At 36.7% G+C, this 17,254-nt stretch overlaps 1 protein-coding gene across 2 annotated transcripts in view; it reads right to left on the reverse strand.

Annotated features, from left to right (window-relative positions):
• Window positions 1-16,018, reverse strand: part of USP38 (ubiquitin specific peptidase 38) — a 32,049-nt gene extending 16,031 nt beyond the window's left edge. Inside the window, exons 1-5 of one of the 2 annotated variants that reach the window (XM_045552208.1) lie at window positions 14,802-16,018; window positions 13,067-13,202; window positions 6,300-6,429; window positions 4,495-4,596; window positions 536-694 (exon numbers count right to left, since the gene is read on the reverse strand). In XM_045552208.1, coding sequence (XP_045408164.1) covers window positions 536-694; window positions 4,495-4,596; window positions 6,300-6,429; window positions 13,067-13,202; window positions 14,802-15,483 — 1,209 coding nt within the window. In that variant the 5' untranslated portion in view covers window positions 15,484-16,018. The remainder of the gene's footprint in view (window positions 1-535; window positions 695-4,494; window positions 4,597-6,299; window positions 6,430-13,066; window positions 13,203-14,801) is intronic. The other variant, XM_045552209.1, reaches the window with a different exon arrangement.
• Window positions 16,019-17,254: the final 1,236 nt, after the last annotated feature.

The raw sequence follows: 17,254 nt of genomic DNA on the forward strand, positions 1-17,254 counted from the left end.
AGAATAAGTGCATTTTGGATCCACTGTCTATACAAAGTTGAAAAACAGGGCAACTCCACAAATAATTCAACTAAAGATTCTATGAAATATGGATATTCATAAACAGTCTATAGCAAAAATTAAAAATGGTAAGAAATCAAAGTCAAATCTTTTATTGAACTGTATTTCCTTGATTCTAAGATATGCTTTATATATTTTAACATGTCTGACATTGGCATGCAAATTTGATGTTTGTACTCATTTAATGTACCATTTCTTTTTAATAAAATTTCCCCAAAGCTGTTATAAATTTAAAGATATGCCTTATAATTGATGGTATTGTAGAAATGAAAAAATATGGTTATTAATTTACAATGATAGCAAGCAAGAAAGAACTCCCTAAACATGAATGAAACCTGATTCTAATTGTATTTCTCAAACAAAAACCATATTACCATAAAATGGTAAATTGGATAGATGGTTATAGGAATGTTTTACTATGTTCATCTATTACATCATAGTCTACAACTCCACAAATATTTAACTATCATCATACCTTTATTGCCTCCAGAATAGGTTCATAGAGATCTGGAAATCCAGAATAATGATACATCATACAGTGTATCAAATCGGTTAATTGTATTAAGAAGGCTGTACTGGAAGGCAGACCATCACTTTTGAAAGAATGAACCAAATTAACTACATGAGGAACAATCTAAAAAGAAAAAAAGACAAATAGTCCTTAATTTATACAAATTGGCAACAAATTTCTAGCCTACAAATAGAATGCAAATGTTATATTATCAGCAAATACTTTTCTCTATGTTCAGTCACAGACTTTTTCTTAAAAAGTTATGAAATTAAAAATTTCTAGAAGAGCAAGGTAAATCTATTACTAGTTTTCACAGTCACATATGATTGTAATGCCTTGGGTTGAAAAATGTTAGGGTTATTAAATTATATTTACCAGATCATTCAATAGGAACAAATTTTTGAAAAAATAAAGCTAGAATTAGCTAAAGAGCTCCATCTAGTGTGAATTTTAAATTTTCCACTTGAAAGAATTATACATTGCACATTAAAGTCTATTTCAAGAAAGTCTTTGAAATAACTTATCTATGTAACTAAAATTAAAGCTCAGGTAACAAGATTATGTTCAGGATAAGCACAGAGATATGTCTTATGTTAGAGTGGCTATCCTTACTCACAAACTCCATTTCCCATCTCCCCAAAAGAGGAGATGGTTCTAAAAATAAAAAGAATCAAAAACTTCTACTATTTTTAAGGAATTGGGGCTAAAAATAAAAGGAAAATATAAAATGCTCATTGCTCATAAACATGAAGAAAACTGTTAATATTGATAATCAACACAACATTCTTTCATTGTAAAATAAGAATAAAAAGTCAACTGATACAAAGCCAATCACATATATAAGAGGTTATTTAAAAAATAAAACAAATTCTATTTTACAGAAATGGCTCATTCCATTAGCACTATAGCGTATTAGCACATTCCATGGCACTATACTTTTTCCAATTAATTATAAACTATAACCTGATACTACATATTTATGCTTCTTATGGTATTATTAAAAGACATCTTATTATGTTCTATTTGTAGAACATTTTTTTGGTTGCTAACTCATGGTAAAAATGAAGTTACAGCTCTATTAGAATCATATCATCAAATAAGAATAACAGCAATTACAGTAATACCCTAATCAACTCCCTTTCCTTCCTGCAAAAACAACCATATTCTTAAATTAACACTGTTATTTTCATTCTGTTCCATCTAGCTTTACTTTTATGCTTGAGGTCTTAAAGCATCTTTTAGCTTTTACACTACCTTCTTTTTTTTTTTTTTTGAGACAGCGCCTCGCTTTCTTGCCTGGGCTAGAGTGAGTGCCGTGGCGTTAGCCTAGCTCACAGCAACCTCAAACTCCTGGGCTTAAGCGATCCTACTGCCTCAGCCTCGAGAGTAGCTGGGACTACAGGCATGCGCCACCATGCCCGGCTAATTTTTGCTATATATATTTTAGTTGGCCAGAAAATTTCTTTCCATTTCTTTCCATTTTTTTAGTAGAGATGGGGTCTCGCTCTTGCTCAGGCTGGTCTCGAACTCCTGACCTTGCGCGATCCACCCGCCTCGGCCTCCCAGAATGCTAGTATTACAGGCGTGAGCCACCGCGCCCAGCCTACACTACCTTCTTATAATCTTACCTCCGTCACAGGTATTGATGTGACCATGAAACTACCAGTTCCTAGTGAGTTCACTCTATTGCTATCATCTCTACATTTCTAAGTAAATCTAAATTATAACTGTCCCATAAAGCCACATCTATCAGATATTCTCCTGCTAAAATACTCAGAAATCCAAAATTAGTTTCCTCAGAGGTGAAGGGAGAGAAAGAGACAGAAGAAGAAAGAATTTTAGAAATGAGTAAATTTATAATTCCAAATCTACCAAAGGCTTTTCCAGTGTAGATTTGGTCTTTGCAATCAGGTTATATGGTTGTCTACTAAATGGTCAATATTATCCCTGACAGGGAAATAAGACTTAGTTCTTCACAGTTATATAGACACACTTCAGAGCAGGCTGTTACTTTCTAAATGCTTGCAAGTTGATTTTTTGAATAAGTGAAACTAAATGTTTCTAAACATTATGATAGTACTCACTAAACTTCAGTTACTTTTTGAGGAAGTATATAAAACATTAGAAGGTTTGATTTTTTTCTGTCTCCATTATTACTGTCTGCCATAGCATCTGTTTAAAATAAATTTTTCCATGTAGTAAAAAGCATATGAGAAGCTGCCTAAGCCATGACAACATATAATATCAATCTCAGTTTGCCCTAAAATATTTAAATATTTAATATAATGAATTATGATGATGTTGATTCCAGATTATTGCTCACTTAAACCCCTAAACCTGTGTCCTTTGCTGAGTTATTTAGAGTTATAGGTGATTCAACTACCACATGATCCACTACTACATGTCCAAGTTATTTTTAGTTGAGTAGAGAATCAGGCTTTACCACTCTTTAAGCAGTATTTAGGTCTTTGCTTTTAGGCTTTAGTAAGCCAGATCACAATTTTCAATTTAAGAGCTAACTATTTTTTAATAAATTATTGAATACTTGTTTATTTCAGTAAGCCAAATATTTCAAATTCAAATACTTGTTATTTCAACTACTTTTTCCAGAAAAAAAGCAATACAAGGTAAGAAGATATCTTCTGTCTTTTAAAAAACTGTAAGCACAGAAATAAGTTTAGAGTATAACATAAGTGACTGATCACAGAAATTAAGGAATGTCCTCAATGTGAAGATCAATAAACATTAGAATGAAAGATAAAGTTATGTTAGAAAATCTCTTTCCTAGAAACACTGAAAACAAAGCCTTTTCTCAAATGGCTAACACACAATTGTGCCTAAAAGACAGGTACAAATAATTCAAATAATTGATGTTTTTTGCCTTCAAAGACCTTGCTGGTACACTTGCTGTACTGGTTCAAGTTTGAGTTTTGTTTGTATAACAAACAGATATAAGGTTATTGCTTCATGATCAAACTGCCAAAATTAGAGCAATTAACTGCAAAAATCACTCATCCTAAGTGATAACGTATAATGTGGTAACCTGTTCGTAAGTTTTACATAGTACAAAGCCTGTGGATTTTCCTTTAGTGGAAATGAGGCACTAAGCAGCCTATGTGAGTATACGGTTTCCTGAGGCTAGTTATATTTCTAGCTAAAAATTAACAGTTGAAATTCTGCACTTATTCATTAGTCTCCTCTAAATTTTGTTATGGGGAATCAACATCCCTAAGATTTTTACACTGTGATTGTACTGACAGTAAGTTTCTAATTCTATAAAATTGAGAATCAGACTTTAGATAAAGTAGGTAACCAACACTAAGATTCTACTTTCCTGTGATGCCCTAGATAGGTAAATGGATAGGTTCCCGAAACAACATTTTGCCATTCCTCACCTGCAATAATTGATAATCAAATCAAATCAAATCAAATCAAAGCCAGTGATGTAGCTGGCTTACAGTGGTAGGATAGTAGATATATTTTAAAGGTGGAGTCAATAGGATTTGTAGGATATGGGCTGAGAGAGAACGAAAAGCCCTAATATTGGGTTTATGAGGCAAGGACTGGCTTTTCATGACTTTGAAATCCTAAAGCAGTCAATAGCTTTCAACCATTTTAATCCTTCTACACTGTTCATACGTGCAGCAGATAGCCATCAGTGACATCTCCCATGCAGAGGAGTAACTTTCAATTGCCAGTAGTTGTTCCACGTGAGGCAGTTTTGGTGAGAAACAAAACATTCTGAAAATACATTCCTTGAAGGGAAATCCCACAATCTCAATTTTCTAAATCATAAAGCAACATGAGAATTGTTAGATTTAGGACTAACCTACAATTTTTTCACTGTATACAAATGTGACTCAATGTTAACCTAAATTTTAAAAATGAGCTTTTTCTATGTAGAAAGCTGTATCATAACTTACCAAATGGAATGCCTCTGGAGAGTGCTGAAAACTAAGCAGCATGTGAGAAAGAACTGCAAGAGCACCAGGTCTCACAAGGGGAAACCAAAGTCGATTAAAAACCTTCAAAACAAGACAAGACACCCACCTTAAGAGTTTGTAGGAAAATAAGTAACCCAGTTAGTAGTTACTTTCCTAGGGCTAAATATTATTTATGTGAATGTCCCTCTTCCTGGAAAGTTCTACCATAATGTATGTTAATAATAAACTTTGGGAGAAGAAGAAAGCTAGCAAATAACAGCACGACAGAGATCAAGGGGAATGTAATAGCCTAAACAATTCATAAAACTCCCTGATCAAAAGAAAATCTGTCAAACTATGTTTACACAGTGACAGCTCCCTGGTCCACTATTCATTCAATTCACTCAACAATACTTGGTGAGCAACTACTATTGCTTGACACTGTTCTAGGCACTGGGGACAAAACAGTGGATCAAAAAAAAATCTCCATTTTACAGGGCTTACTGTCTAGAGGGTGGATACGACAATAAAAAGTAACACATGGTTATATGTGCTGCACAGAAATATAAAGCAGGGTATGATAAACAGGGAATGCTGGATTGCAAAGGGGTCCGTTATTTTATATACGGTATTAAAAAAATGCCTTGTGAAAAAGGTGACATCTGACTGTAAAGCTGAAGGGAATGAGATAAGCCTGGCAGATACCTGGGAGAAGAGCATTGTAAGCAGGGCCAAAACACTGCACAGGCCCCGAGGCCCATAGGCTAGTGTGCTACAGATATAGCAAGGACAGAGTAAGTAAAACAAGACCGAGGCAAGAGCAATGGGAGATGGGATTAGAGAAGCAGCAGTGGGGCAGATCATGTAGGACCTTGTGACACTTATAGGGACCAAGGGCAGGAGCAGGGAGGCTACTGCAATCAGTGCAGAGAGGATGATGAAGTTGGATAAAGGTGGTAGTGAAGTAACTCATTCAAAGTGGTAGGATTCTGAATATATTTTAAAGGTGGAGTTAGTAGGATTTATAGGATATGGGCTGAGAGAACAACATCTCAGAGATAAGGATAGCTTCAAAGTGTTTGGCCTGAACAAATGAAAGGATGGAGTAGCCATTTATTAAGATGGGGAAGACTAGATTTGAAAGGGAATAATCAGGAGTTAGATTGTGGATAAGGTGAATTTGAGATTTAAGTATAGACAGCTGGATACATGAATATGGAGTTCAAGGGAGAACAATGAACTAAAAATATAAATTTGGCAGTCATTAAATTAGAGATGTTATTTAAAACCATGGGACACCTATGCTATTAGTATAGATTGAGAAGAAAGTGGATCAAAGACTGAATTCTAAGGCACACTAAAAGTCAGAAAGAGCAATTATAGGAGATTGATATGCCAGTGAAGTTGGACAAAAACCAGGGGAGTATGTCCTAGAAACAAGAGGGCAAAATCAACTGTGTCAAATGCTTGTTGACAGGTCAAATGAGAAGAGGTCTGAGAAATGACCCCTGAGTTTAGCAACATTGCAAAGCACTGGTATCAAAGGTAATTTTGGTTGAGTAATGGTGGTAAAGCTTGATTAGTTGGATTCAAGAGAAAATGGGAGGAATATGTTTTCACACTGGATATTTGAAAACAATTATTTTCATTACCTATACTTAAATGGTATTTTTAAAATTTCTAAAGCCTATTCAAAATAAAAACAAGAACATATTCAAAATTAGATGCTTTCAAGGAGATAACCAAAGACAAAAATAGATTATATGAGGCTATACATTCCAATAGATTTATATACTCCCACTTACCAGTTCTATTTTCAGCAAAGTAACATCTATCAAAATAGTAAACTTCTGGACAGCTGCCAGTCCTTTTAGGAGTGCAATTACCCAGGTATCCACATGTTGAGCCAATGGCCAGGACAGCCAGTCAATCATTCTGAAAATCGAAGAAAAACAAAACTGTCAGTATTAAAAATATTTTCAACATTATTTAGTTAGGAATAACAAGAGTTACAGTAGATAAACACTCATTTTGTGAATAAATAAAATTTATGTTATATAGTGGTATAGGCTGACTATTCCTTATCCGAAATGTTTGGGACTAGAAGTGTTTTGGATTATTGATTTTTTTGGATTTTGGAATATTTGCATTATATACTCACTGGTTGCATACCCCAAATCTAAAAATATGAAATCTGAAATGCTCCAACAACCATTTCCTTTGTCAGTATCATGCTGACACTTAGAAAGTTTCAGATTTTGGAGCATTTCAGATTTGGGATGCTCAACCTATATCAAGAATTAATTAGGCAAATTAACTCTAAGAAGAGCAGTTGAAATGTTGATATCTTAACAAGACATATGGATATGAACCCAGATTTCTCCTTCCTGGTGAGTACAGTCTATAAAATACACTGCTAAAAAAGACTATTTTGAATTGTGAAATAGTTATCTTCATCCCTTCCAAAATCCTGCTATACGTAGACAACAAAGGGAAACTTAAAATACATATATAAGGGCACTGAGTGTGCAAATATCCTAATGGTCTCATTTTGCATTATGAATGCTTTTTTTCTTGAATACCAACACAGTTTAATGGAAAAAAGACAAAGTAATATAGGGTCTTATGGAGAAACTCCCTAAAGTTAGTCATCAAACATAATGAAGACTATATAACTCTGTAAAGCAACTGGACCAAATGTTTATATAATTTGACCCAGTAATCCAATTTGGGGTGGTTATATACTTAGGAAAAAGTAGAGGGGAAAAAGGGTTTTTGAAGTCAGTGACTGGTTTAGAAATCTCAATACCATTTATTAGCTGAGGGACCCTAAATATCTCATGTAAATTAATCTCTCTGTGTCTCAGTTTCCTCATCTGAAGATTACAGATAAAAATGCTTACTTTATAGAGCTGCTATGAAGGTTAAATGAATTAATATATAACAGTGGAAATATTCCTTGTGAATGCTTCTCTTCTACCACATATTAACACATGTGGCAATAAATAAAAAATACCTTGATTGTACAAATGTCAAATAAAAATACTAAGGACATAAATATGTAACTAAAAGAGCAAGTACCATGTCAAAAAGACTGACATCTAAATTGATAGTTATTTTCACAATAGCTGTTATATAACTATCTACATTAACACTGGAGTGTTATCTTTATTAAGGTTTTTGTTTTTAAAATTAAAATGTCCCATCAGATATTAAGAGTGGTCTCAAAGTCCAAATGCATGTTAACTACAAGTTATCTGTATATTTCGTCCATTAGCTACATAAATTTTATTTCCTTTCTTGTTTTTCTGGCTTTTTCCAACAGTGATGGTTATAAGTCATTAAAGTAGTCCTTGACAGCTATTCCACATTTTCCAACTACTGTTAGGCTGATTCTCATAAAATTTTGTGGACATTCTACAAATATGGAGTAGGAAAGCAGAAACATACTTACAGTTGGGTATAAAGAGGGTATTCACTATTGCACTGTTGTTTAAAAACCATTTTTGTTTACAAGAAAATCATATGAATATATATATGCAAATATGCACATAGAAAATGATGTAGTCTAGAGGCAGGGTATGTGTGAGCACATCTCCTTTGCTCTGTGGATTCTTTGCCTCATGGGAAGTCACATTCCCAGGGTAGAACCAGAAAGGGTTCTCTAAAATACAGGGTTCAAGGCCAGAACTCCCTTTAGCTCGGTCTAAGGAGAGTACTGGTAAAGTACTGGGGAGACTGGGTGGAGAGTAGAAAACTCCACTTGGCCTTAGCTTTTCATTATCCTAATTACTTAGTCAGCCTTTTTCTCTATCCTCCCCACTTCTGGCTTCCCATCTCATAAGCCTCTACTCTTTACCTTATCCTATGTGTACTAAGCTGGACATCCTGAAATAAACTTCACATTAGAAATTATACAAATTAGAAGCTGCTATAGTGTGAATTGTTTGTGTCTCTCCAAAACTCATGTGTTGAAATCTAATCCCCAGTGTGTTGGTATTAAGAGGTGGGAACTTTGGGAGGTGACTAGTCATGGGAGTGGGCCCTCATGAATGAGATTAGTGCCCTTATAAAAGAGGCTGAAGGGAGCATCCTTGCCTTTTCTGCCATATGAGACACATAGAAGGCACCAACTATGAGGTACAAGCCCTCACCAGACACTAAATCTGCTGATACCTTGATTTTGGACTTCCTAGCCTCCAGAACTATGAGAAGTAAATTTCCATTGTTTATAAATTGCCCAATCTAAGGTATTTTGTTATAGCAACCCAAAAGACTGAGAAAGATGCCATTCATGAAACACATTTGAGTGTGTATTATATAGCAGATACTGTGTTATGTACTGAGAATATAATATTAAGATGTGATGTATGTCTCCCAATTGGAAAGAAAAGTTGAGAAATATGTCAACAAAATTACACAATTATCAAATGATGGTGCTGGTATCTGAACTAAGCTCTGCTGGCATATAATGCAAATTTTTTTGCTCCATTTTAATGATACTCCAATTCTGCTTCAATTTGATTGGACTTGCATATGCCCAGATCTTCTCAGTATAGGCACTGTGGGATGAGTTATTTTTATGTTTAACTACAGTAATCTTATCCACCATGTATCAGTTACTACCAATTTGAATTCTAAGGATACTTTAACCTTGATACACTGATTTAATTTTTTACTATTTAAAGAACATTTAACTATAGTTGTCATTTACATACTCAAAAGTGTTGTCTTCTCTGTTAGACTGTGAGCTTGAGAGCAGTGATCTCAGTTTTTTTTTTTAATCATATATATCTTTGGATTCCCAGTACTTAGCACAATGCCTGGCACTGTGCTCAAATTAGTTAAATAAATGAAACCATTTCTTTCTATAGCTAAAAAAATAAATATAATTTTCAAACCTTAACATTAAAACTACTGATATTATAAAAGGGCAACAAACTACATTTAATCGTGATTTATGGAGAATAAATCCAACTTTCACCTTTACATGGCAGCTCAAGGGCTATTTCCAGCCTTCACTTTTATTTGTTCCAATGTTTTAAAAATTGAGAAACGTCACACAGAAAACTGGATTTCAGGCTTCTTTTGAAAAATCAGGTCAAGCAAGACTGGATTCAAATTTCCTTGTGGCAACAGACAACTGGAGTTGAAGATCAGCTCTCTCCTTTTAGAAGGTACTTGTGTACTCCATTCCCTGTCATTTCACTTACACCTGTCCTACTTCATACTTTAATGTTACCTGTCTGGTCCTAGTATGGTATTTGCACTTGCATTTCTCTGGATTATAGAAAATGTCTGTGAAGCATGATCCAGTTGGGGAAGTATAGAGCATGGGGAACTGTAAGATGGGAGAGTATGGTATAAACAAATATCAGTATTCATTTCTGTTAAATTTTCTATATAAGAATAATTATTTGGGGTAGATTATGGGTTAAATAGGATCATGTAGACAAAACTGGAGATGTAATACAAAAATTGGATGACTACTTCCCATAAAAACAAATACGTAAAAATTAATTTCTGAATACATTTTGAAAATAAAATAAATTCTTAAGTTGGGTACCGTGATTATTTTTGAAGAGGTTGAAAAATTAAGACTAAGAATACAGAATGCCCAGAAGTAGAATTTGCACTTGATTTAGTAAGTTGTGGAAGTCACTGTAGCATCTTGATTGGAAGGGAAAAATTGGTAAGTCTGGATGATTTAGAGAAGAAAAATGAGTCACTGCTGGAAAAAGACCAGCTAGAAGACTGTGCAATAAAGAAGGCCTGATTTCCTCAAGGTGGTGGGGATAGAAAAAGTGTGACTCTAAGAAATGTCCTAAAAAAAAAAAAAAAATCCAGAGGACTTATTAGTTATGCTAATCAAAAAGAATTAAAGTAAGGATGGAGTTGAAAATTGCTTATACGTTTGTGATCAGACACCTAGGACAATTAGTATCAATTGGAGTAAAAACAGAAAAAGAACAAAAATAAAAACCAACATCAGGCCATGATGATAGTTCTGCCTCTAACTGAATGGCCCTAAGTGAGAAACTTGACTATTCTGGGTTTGTTTCCTCATTGGTGACTATATAGTATGATAACTCTTGAGCAAGATATAAGTTCGAATACCAGACCCACCATTTATATATTTTCTGAGTGAGCTTGGGTAAATTATTTAGCCTCTCAGTGTTTTACACTATGATATGGGGCCAATAACAGTACCTAGCACAAAAGGTGATAGTGAACATTAAATAACTTATGTCATATAAAGAAAAATGCTGGCTATTATTACCTATATAATCAAAATGTTAAACCAACTAATGTCTAATTTCCCTTTTAGCTGTGAAATCTATAATTCTCTGAATCTTTCTATTTTACTAAGAAGATAATATAATTTGAGATATATTCATCCCAAAGAAAAAGAGATTTTAGTGCTGTTATAGTCACACTGACAAAGGCATGTTGCTTCTAAATAGGACACAGAAGGAGTTTCATTACACATATAAGGATGAGATAAGAGTGTTTCTTAAAAGTAAATGAACAATAAGAACTTTACAGAAAGACTTGGAAGTCAACCACATATAGGTCAGAATTGACAAAGTGGTAAGAATAAAGGAGGAAAATAAAAAGAACAGATAGAAGAAGAAATTTCTAACAGCATGGTGTCACAGGACTAGAATTTCAAGAACAATGAATATGCAGATATCAAGAAGATGAGGAAAAAAACATAGATTAAATATGGCAAGGGGGGGTCACCATAAATTAAAAGCAGTGGGGGTAGTAGTCATACAACAGGAACAATATTTACATAGACTTTTCTCAAATATACAAAGCAATTTCACAAACCTCTAAAAGTTAAAGAGAGAATGAGCAATAACAAATTGGAAGTAAAAGTTACAGATAAATCGATTCAATTACTTTTAAGAGCACAAGGAAGAAAGAATAAATGTTAGAAAAAAAAGGCCTTCTTAAACAATGGAATGAAAAGGGGGAGAAGGTAAGAAAATCAAAGTCCCCAGAGTTTGTGTTATAGAGAATGAGATTAGTACACATGTAGTTTTTTGAGAACTCATGAAATAATTGAATCTAATTGAACTGAACACAAATAATTCAGTTTATATGTTACCTCAGACTATAAATTTATAACAGGGCACAGAAACCGTTTTGTTCCAAATCTTTACATTCCATTTAAATATGCTAATACATACATATACACATATAGGAAAAAGTAGAAAAAAAAATTAAAAAAACAAAAATAGGCAGGTATAAAACAAGAACAAGCAGATAGAAACAGTTCAATTAGAAAAAAAGTCATTGAAATAAAGAAACTCAATAGCTGGAATAAACTCTACAGATGAGCACCTTTGAAGAGAACATTAGTGAACTGCAAGCGAGTACTGATACTTTTCCCCCTCAGATACCCACAAGTTTGCTTCCTTACTTCCCCACCTCAGTGAAACCTTCCTCATTTACCAATATCTTATTTAAAATTGCAAACCACTCCTCAACAACCTATCCCTGCTTCTTGTCTGCTTTTTTCCCCAAAACACTTACCACTATCTAACATCCTAAATTATTTTACTTCGTACATTTAATAAAATCTAAAACAAAATCAATTTTAAGATGCATAATTAGCTTATGTACCATTAAAGAAAGAAAAGTCATGCCAATTTAACTAGGACACCAATGAGTGGGCATTTCCACATTTGAATATCTTTGAAATTAAAAGGCATAGTGGAATCAGTGAAATATGTTATTAGTTTATTATCTACCTCCCCATTTAGCCAATGAAGGTAGATATTTTTATCAGTTTGTTATAGGATTTTTTGAACACTGCCTGGCACTCATGGTAAGGGCTGAAATAAATGTGATTTGAATAAATGAATGACTGAAGAAAAGAACAAAAGTTATACCTAGAAATATAAAACTGTAAGGCATTAAGGATAAAAACAGAAAAGTTACCAGAAAAGCCTGACTACTCAAAAAAGAATGACAATCAGAATGACAGATAAATTCTCATCAGTAAAAATAGATATTCAAAGACAATGCAGTATTATTTTCAAAATGCTAAGAGAAAACAGCCATCAAATTGCAGTTCTGTATCTTGCCAAATCATCTATTTAAGACTAGAAGACCAAAAAAAAAAAAAACTTCAAATAGACAAAGGTGAAGAGTGTATTACCCACTGTGCCTGGCTGAAAAAGAAAGTAAAGTATATACTTACTAAGAAAAAAAAAAACAAACAAAACTCAGAAAGAAGAAACGGGTTGCAGGAAACAATAATGAGCAAAGAAATTAGTAAAATACTGTACACTGATAATCAAACCAACTTCTGACTGTACAGTAAGTGTATATGTATGTATATTTTGGAAATTAAAAAAAAGTAAATGGCTTTGTGAATTACTGGTAGGCCTGTAGAGGCTATAAGGTAAATAATTCATTCCAATTAATTTGGAGAACACATATTTAATTCCATGACTTTAGTTTTAAACACATCTGTAATTTTTCATTACTCACAAAATACAACAAAATACTTCCTCTTCCCAAATCTACAATTACCATCTATAGTGTCATGAAGAAGTACCTGCAAAGGGCCTGGGTCATACTTGCATCTTTTACATTTGGATCCGTAGTAAGGCTCCTGATGAGAACTGTAATCATCTGAAGAGGAATATGCTGCACAAGGCTTGCCAATGCTACAGAAGGTTCAAATGACGCATCTATTTTTTTAATTAAAAAGAAAAAGGAATATGGCAAGAAGGTTCAAGTGAAGTATTTAAGGAGAACAACACTTTACCACAAAAAAAAAAAAAGGAATTGCAGCAAAGGTGTTAATCAGGAAGCAGTTGTTATGCTATACCTCATGGGCCTCTAATGTACAAGAAATGTTAAATTTCAGAAATGAAAGATTAAGCGTGAATAGCAATGATCACTCATTCTATAGACAGAATACTGAAATATAAAAACTGTTATTTACTATGGCCATATTTAGCCCATAAGTTACTTTAAGTTTTCACAATTTACTAATATCAAGTTATATAGTTGTGATAAAATAGTCATTCGAAAAGCCGTAGTTAGAGAAGAAACACAAGGTAGCATTTTGATTCAGATCTTCCAAAATAACTTAGCACTATTATAGGAGTCATTACATTGCTCTAAAGAAGATTTTAAAAATCTCGTAAAGAAGTAGAAATTAAGTGAATTTGGGGGGACATTGCTTAAAACTATATCAAAATTCATCAAGTCCAAGATGAGCACCTTTACTGCTACAGTTGAAAAAGTTGGAGGGAACCTAACAACTATGACAACACAGGCAGCACAGCTAAAATTACAATAAGGGAAAAAACCCAACTTAGATACTGCAAACATATAGTTGGTAATTCTTTCACAAATGTATTAAACGCATCAGAATGTATAGAGTTTGTTAAAACTCTACTCTTATTTCTGGTTCTTAAGATAAAAGGAGGACACCTCCTTCACAAGTTCAATTTCAAATAGCCAGAGTCCCCACTGCGGGTATAATTAGGGAGAATGGTTTCAAGTAGAGAGGAAGTAAACTCAGTTTTGAGCCTATTATCTCACAACCTACAGACTTCAAAGCTCCAAGGCACAACAAGGAATACAGAGGCACTAGTAAAATTCTTGGGCAAGAAAGCATTTTCTAGCCAAGTTATCTCTTGACCCTTCCCTGTTTTCTGAGGATGCAGTTCATGGGCATAAAAACATCTACATATTTAAGTCCTCACACTCTCCCTTCCCTCATTCTACCTGTAGCCCCTCTCACACACAGTATTGTAGACAGAAAATGCCAATATTTAGAAACTACATAGTTAACTCAGTAATAAATTCAGTAATAAAACAAACTGCACAATCCAAGAATTCAAAAATGGGGGTAAAACTCATTACAATAAAATGATAGGGACATGTACAACAACAACATGGTAAACATTATGATACCATTAGTCACTATTGAATAGAAGCTTTATATAGTAGCCGTCATCCTCAAAGCATTCCAAATAACTGGAGCAAAGGCTAGGTAATTAAGCAACTTGTTTGGTGCTAAAGGTCTTAGACCTAGACGTTCTCAACCTTTAAAATAGGAAAGCTGCCTGTTTTTAAGGTACAAAGTGACATCCTGAACAAGGCTGTGGATGTGAATAAATTTTGGATGAGGGTATTAGGATTTGCTCTCACTTAAGAATGTTTACAGAGCAGAAAGCAAACATGGTGTGTGTGTGAGAGGGAGAGAGAGACAGAGACACACACACACACATATTCGATTTCCATGAGATAGTTTCCTTAAATATAACGATCCTTACCCGTGGAAGAAATGCTTGCAAAAACTTCTTGCAGGGAAGGCAGCAGTGTGGCAGGCTCAGCCTTCCAGATGTTCTGAAGCAAGTTACTCACTTTTGTCACCTGAGAGACATATTCCCGCAGCTCTCTCTCCTGGGTGGACACGCACTGGAAGTGGCCTATGGTTCGAACCAGCTGTTGACAGAAAGTGATGGACAATTTCCCTTTGGGGATGCATTGCACGAAGTCGGTCAGAAGGTCGCTCAGTCGGGCACAGAGCTGCGGCTCCGGCCTCTCACATACAATGCGTAGCACCTCTACCTGCAGCAGGCTGAAGAGGTCCAGCACCGACGGACAGCTCATAATCAGCTTCAGGCCATTGTGAATGTAGTCCAGGATGGCTACGTCCCTTCTGTCCAGCGAGTGGTAGCCCTGCTGAAGGAGGCCCAACACGAAGGTCTTGTTGAAGAAGGCCTCGAACTCTGGCCGGTGGTACCGTGCGTAGGCTTCCAGCACTTGGTGCCCCACCTGCCGCTGGAAAGGGTCTTGGCCCTCCAGAATGAGCCGGGTCGTCAGGTCAAACATGGCCTCGCACTGCGCCTCGTCTAGCCAATGTTCCGCCGATTCCACCACCTTCCGCACAATCACCCGCTTTAGCGGCAGCGGATGCGAAGAACTCACCAGGCCCTCCAGGATCTTGTCCATTGTCGCCACGCTGCAAGGCTAGGGCCAGGGGGTGAGGAGCGGACGGCGGCAGCCCCCAGCTGGAGCAGGAGAGCCCCGGCGCGGAGATGAACTTGGAGCGCAGCAGCAGCGTGACCGGCCACCGCCACTGCCGCTTCAGCAGCCACATTTATCGGGTAGGAGGGCCCATCCAAGCCGGCGCGGGAGCTGGCGAGCCCGGGGAGCGTAAGAACCGACACCCCCCACGGCTGGCCTACGGCGCCTGAGGCCTGTATTCCGCCGCCGTCCCGGGCCCTCGATCCCTCTCAGCATCAGCGCCGAGGGGCCCGCGGGAGCACCTCCGGCAGCGTCTGCGGGCGCTTAGGGCCCGGGGCTGCGAGCCAGGAGGTGGAGGACGCGCGCCTTCGTGCTCCTGGGCAGCTGCGGGCGTCCAGGCTCCAGCAAGTCGTGAGAAGGAACCGGCCCTGGGCTGAGTCAGGAGGCGCTGTCACGAAGGGTGCGGGCTTTAGCCGGGGAGGAGAGACCGAAGCGAATACCCATGACCCGGATTCAGAAGCGCCGGGAAACAGGAAGTGAAGAGCATAGGAACCTCCCGGAAAGCCCGCCCCTTCCCGCTCCCTCCCTCCGTCCCTCCCTCCCTGCTCTTGCTCTTGCACCCGGCTGGGAGACTCCTTCCCCTCTGCGCTCGGACCCCGACTCCCGCCCGCCCTGCCCATTCGTGCCGGGCGCGGCCGCCTCCAGTCGAGCTGCGCGGTGACGCTGGCGTCACTGGAGAGCGTGTGTCGAGTCACAGGCGGCCTTCCCGACCGAGCGGCCCTCGGGGACGCCGTGCGGGTGGTTGGGACTCGAGGGTTCTTCCCTTCAGCTGATCTGCGTGGTTTTTGTCTGGGTCAGGTTACTCGTGAAAACTCGAGAAAGTGCTGTTTATGTAAAGTCCAGGGAAAAGGGCATTTGAGGAGAAAGAAAGGAAAACTCAAAATTTGGATTGAGAAGTCATTTAATGTCCTGGCTCGTTCTTCAAGAAATGCGCTAGAGTGCCTGCTTTTCTCCTGCGATGTGATTATTAAAGTAAGAACTGCACTGGCGGCGTCGACGTTTAGAGACGATCAATGTCAGTAGCAGGCCTCTAGCGGAGAACCAGTTAGTGAGCTTTGTTGTATCATATCGAAAGTTTATAAGCTGTCAAAAGAAATGGGAGGGAGGCAAGGAAAATGTCAGGTGAGAAAGAATGAAAGTATTTTTATGCCTGCATTGTATAAAGGAGTACTTTGAAAATAGCCAGGTGAAGATATCGAAATGTAATGTATGTGTATGCTAACATTGAAGATGGTTTACAACAAGGAAGAACAGATGCAGTCATTATACTCGTACTCTTTCATTAGAGAGTTAAATTCCAGATTCACAACAAGAATTTAAACTGTAATCAGGAGGTCTTTACACAGGAAAATATTGCGTAATTATGGCCTCATTTGGGCTTGGTTAATGTAGTTGTGAGATCAGATGTTAATGGCCTGTAGTACAGATACAACTTTAAAGAAATAGCTCATTTAAAATGTCCAATAGAAAAATGAGCAAAATTTTAAGTTGTTCGAGTTTACTAGTTTTTTTTTTTTTTACCAAGTTACAAACTTACCAATATATATAACACATTGATTAGGGTAATGGTAAGAAGAATAGCAATTCAGAGGAGATAGGAGCTAGGTAAAGGAGAAGTTGAGACTGAGTTGATTTGGAGAAAGGAATGAAGGTAAAAGAGAAGTAAGGTAATTGATGGATCTAAAAGATAGTCATG

Source organism: Lemur catta, chromosome 5, assembly GCF_020740605.2.
Source record: "Lemur catta isolate mLemCat1 chromosome 5, mLemCat1.pri, whole genome shotgun sequence".
NCBI lineage: Eukaryota > Metazoa > Chordata > Mammalia > Primates > Lemuridae > Lemur > Lemur catta.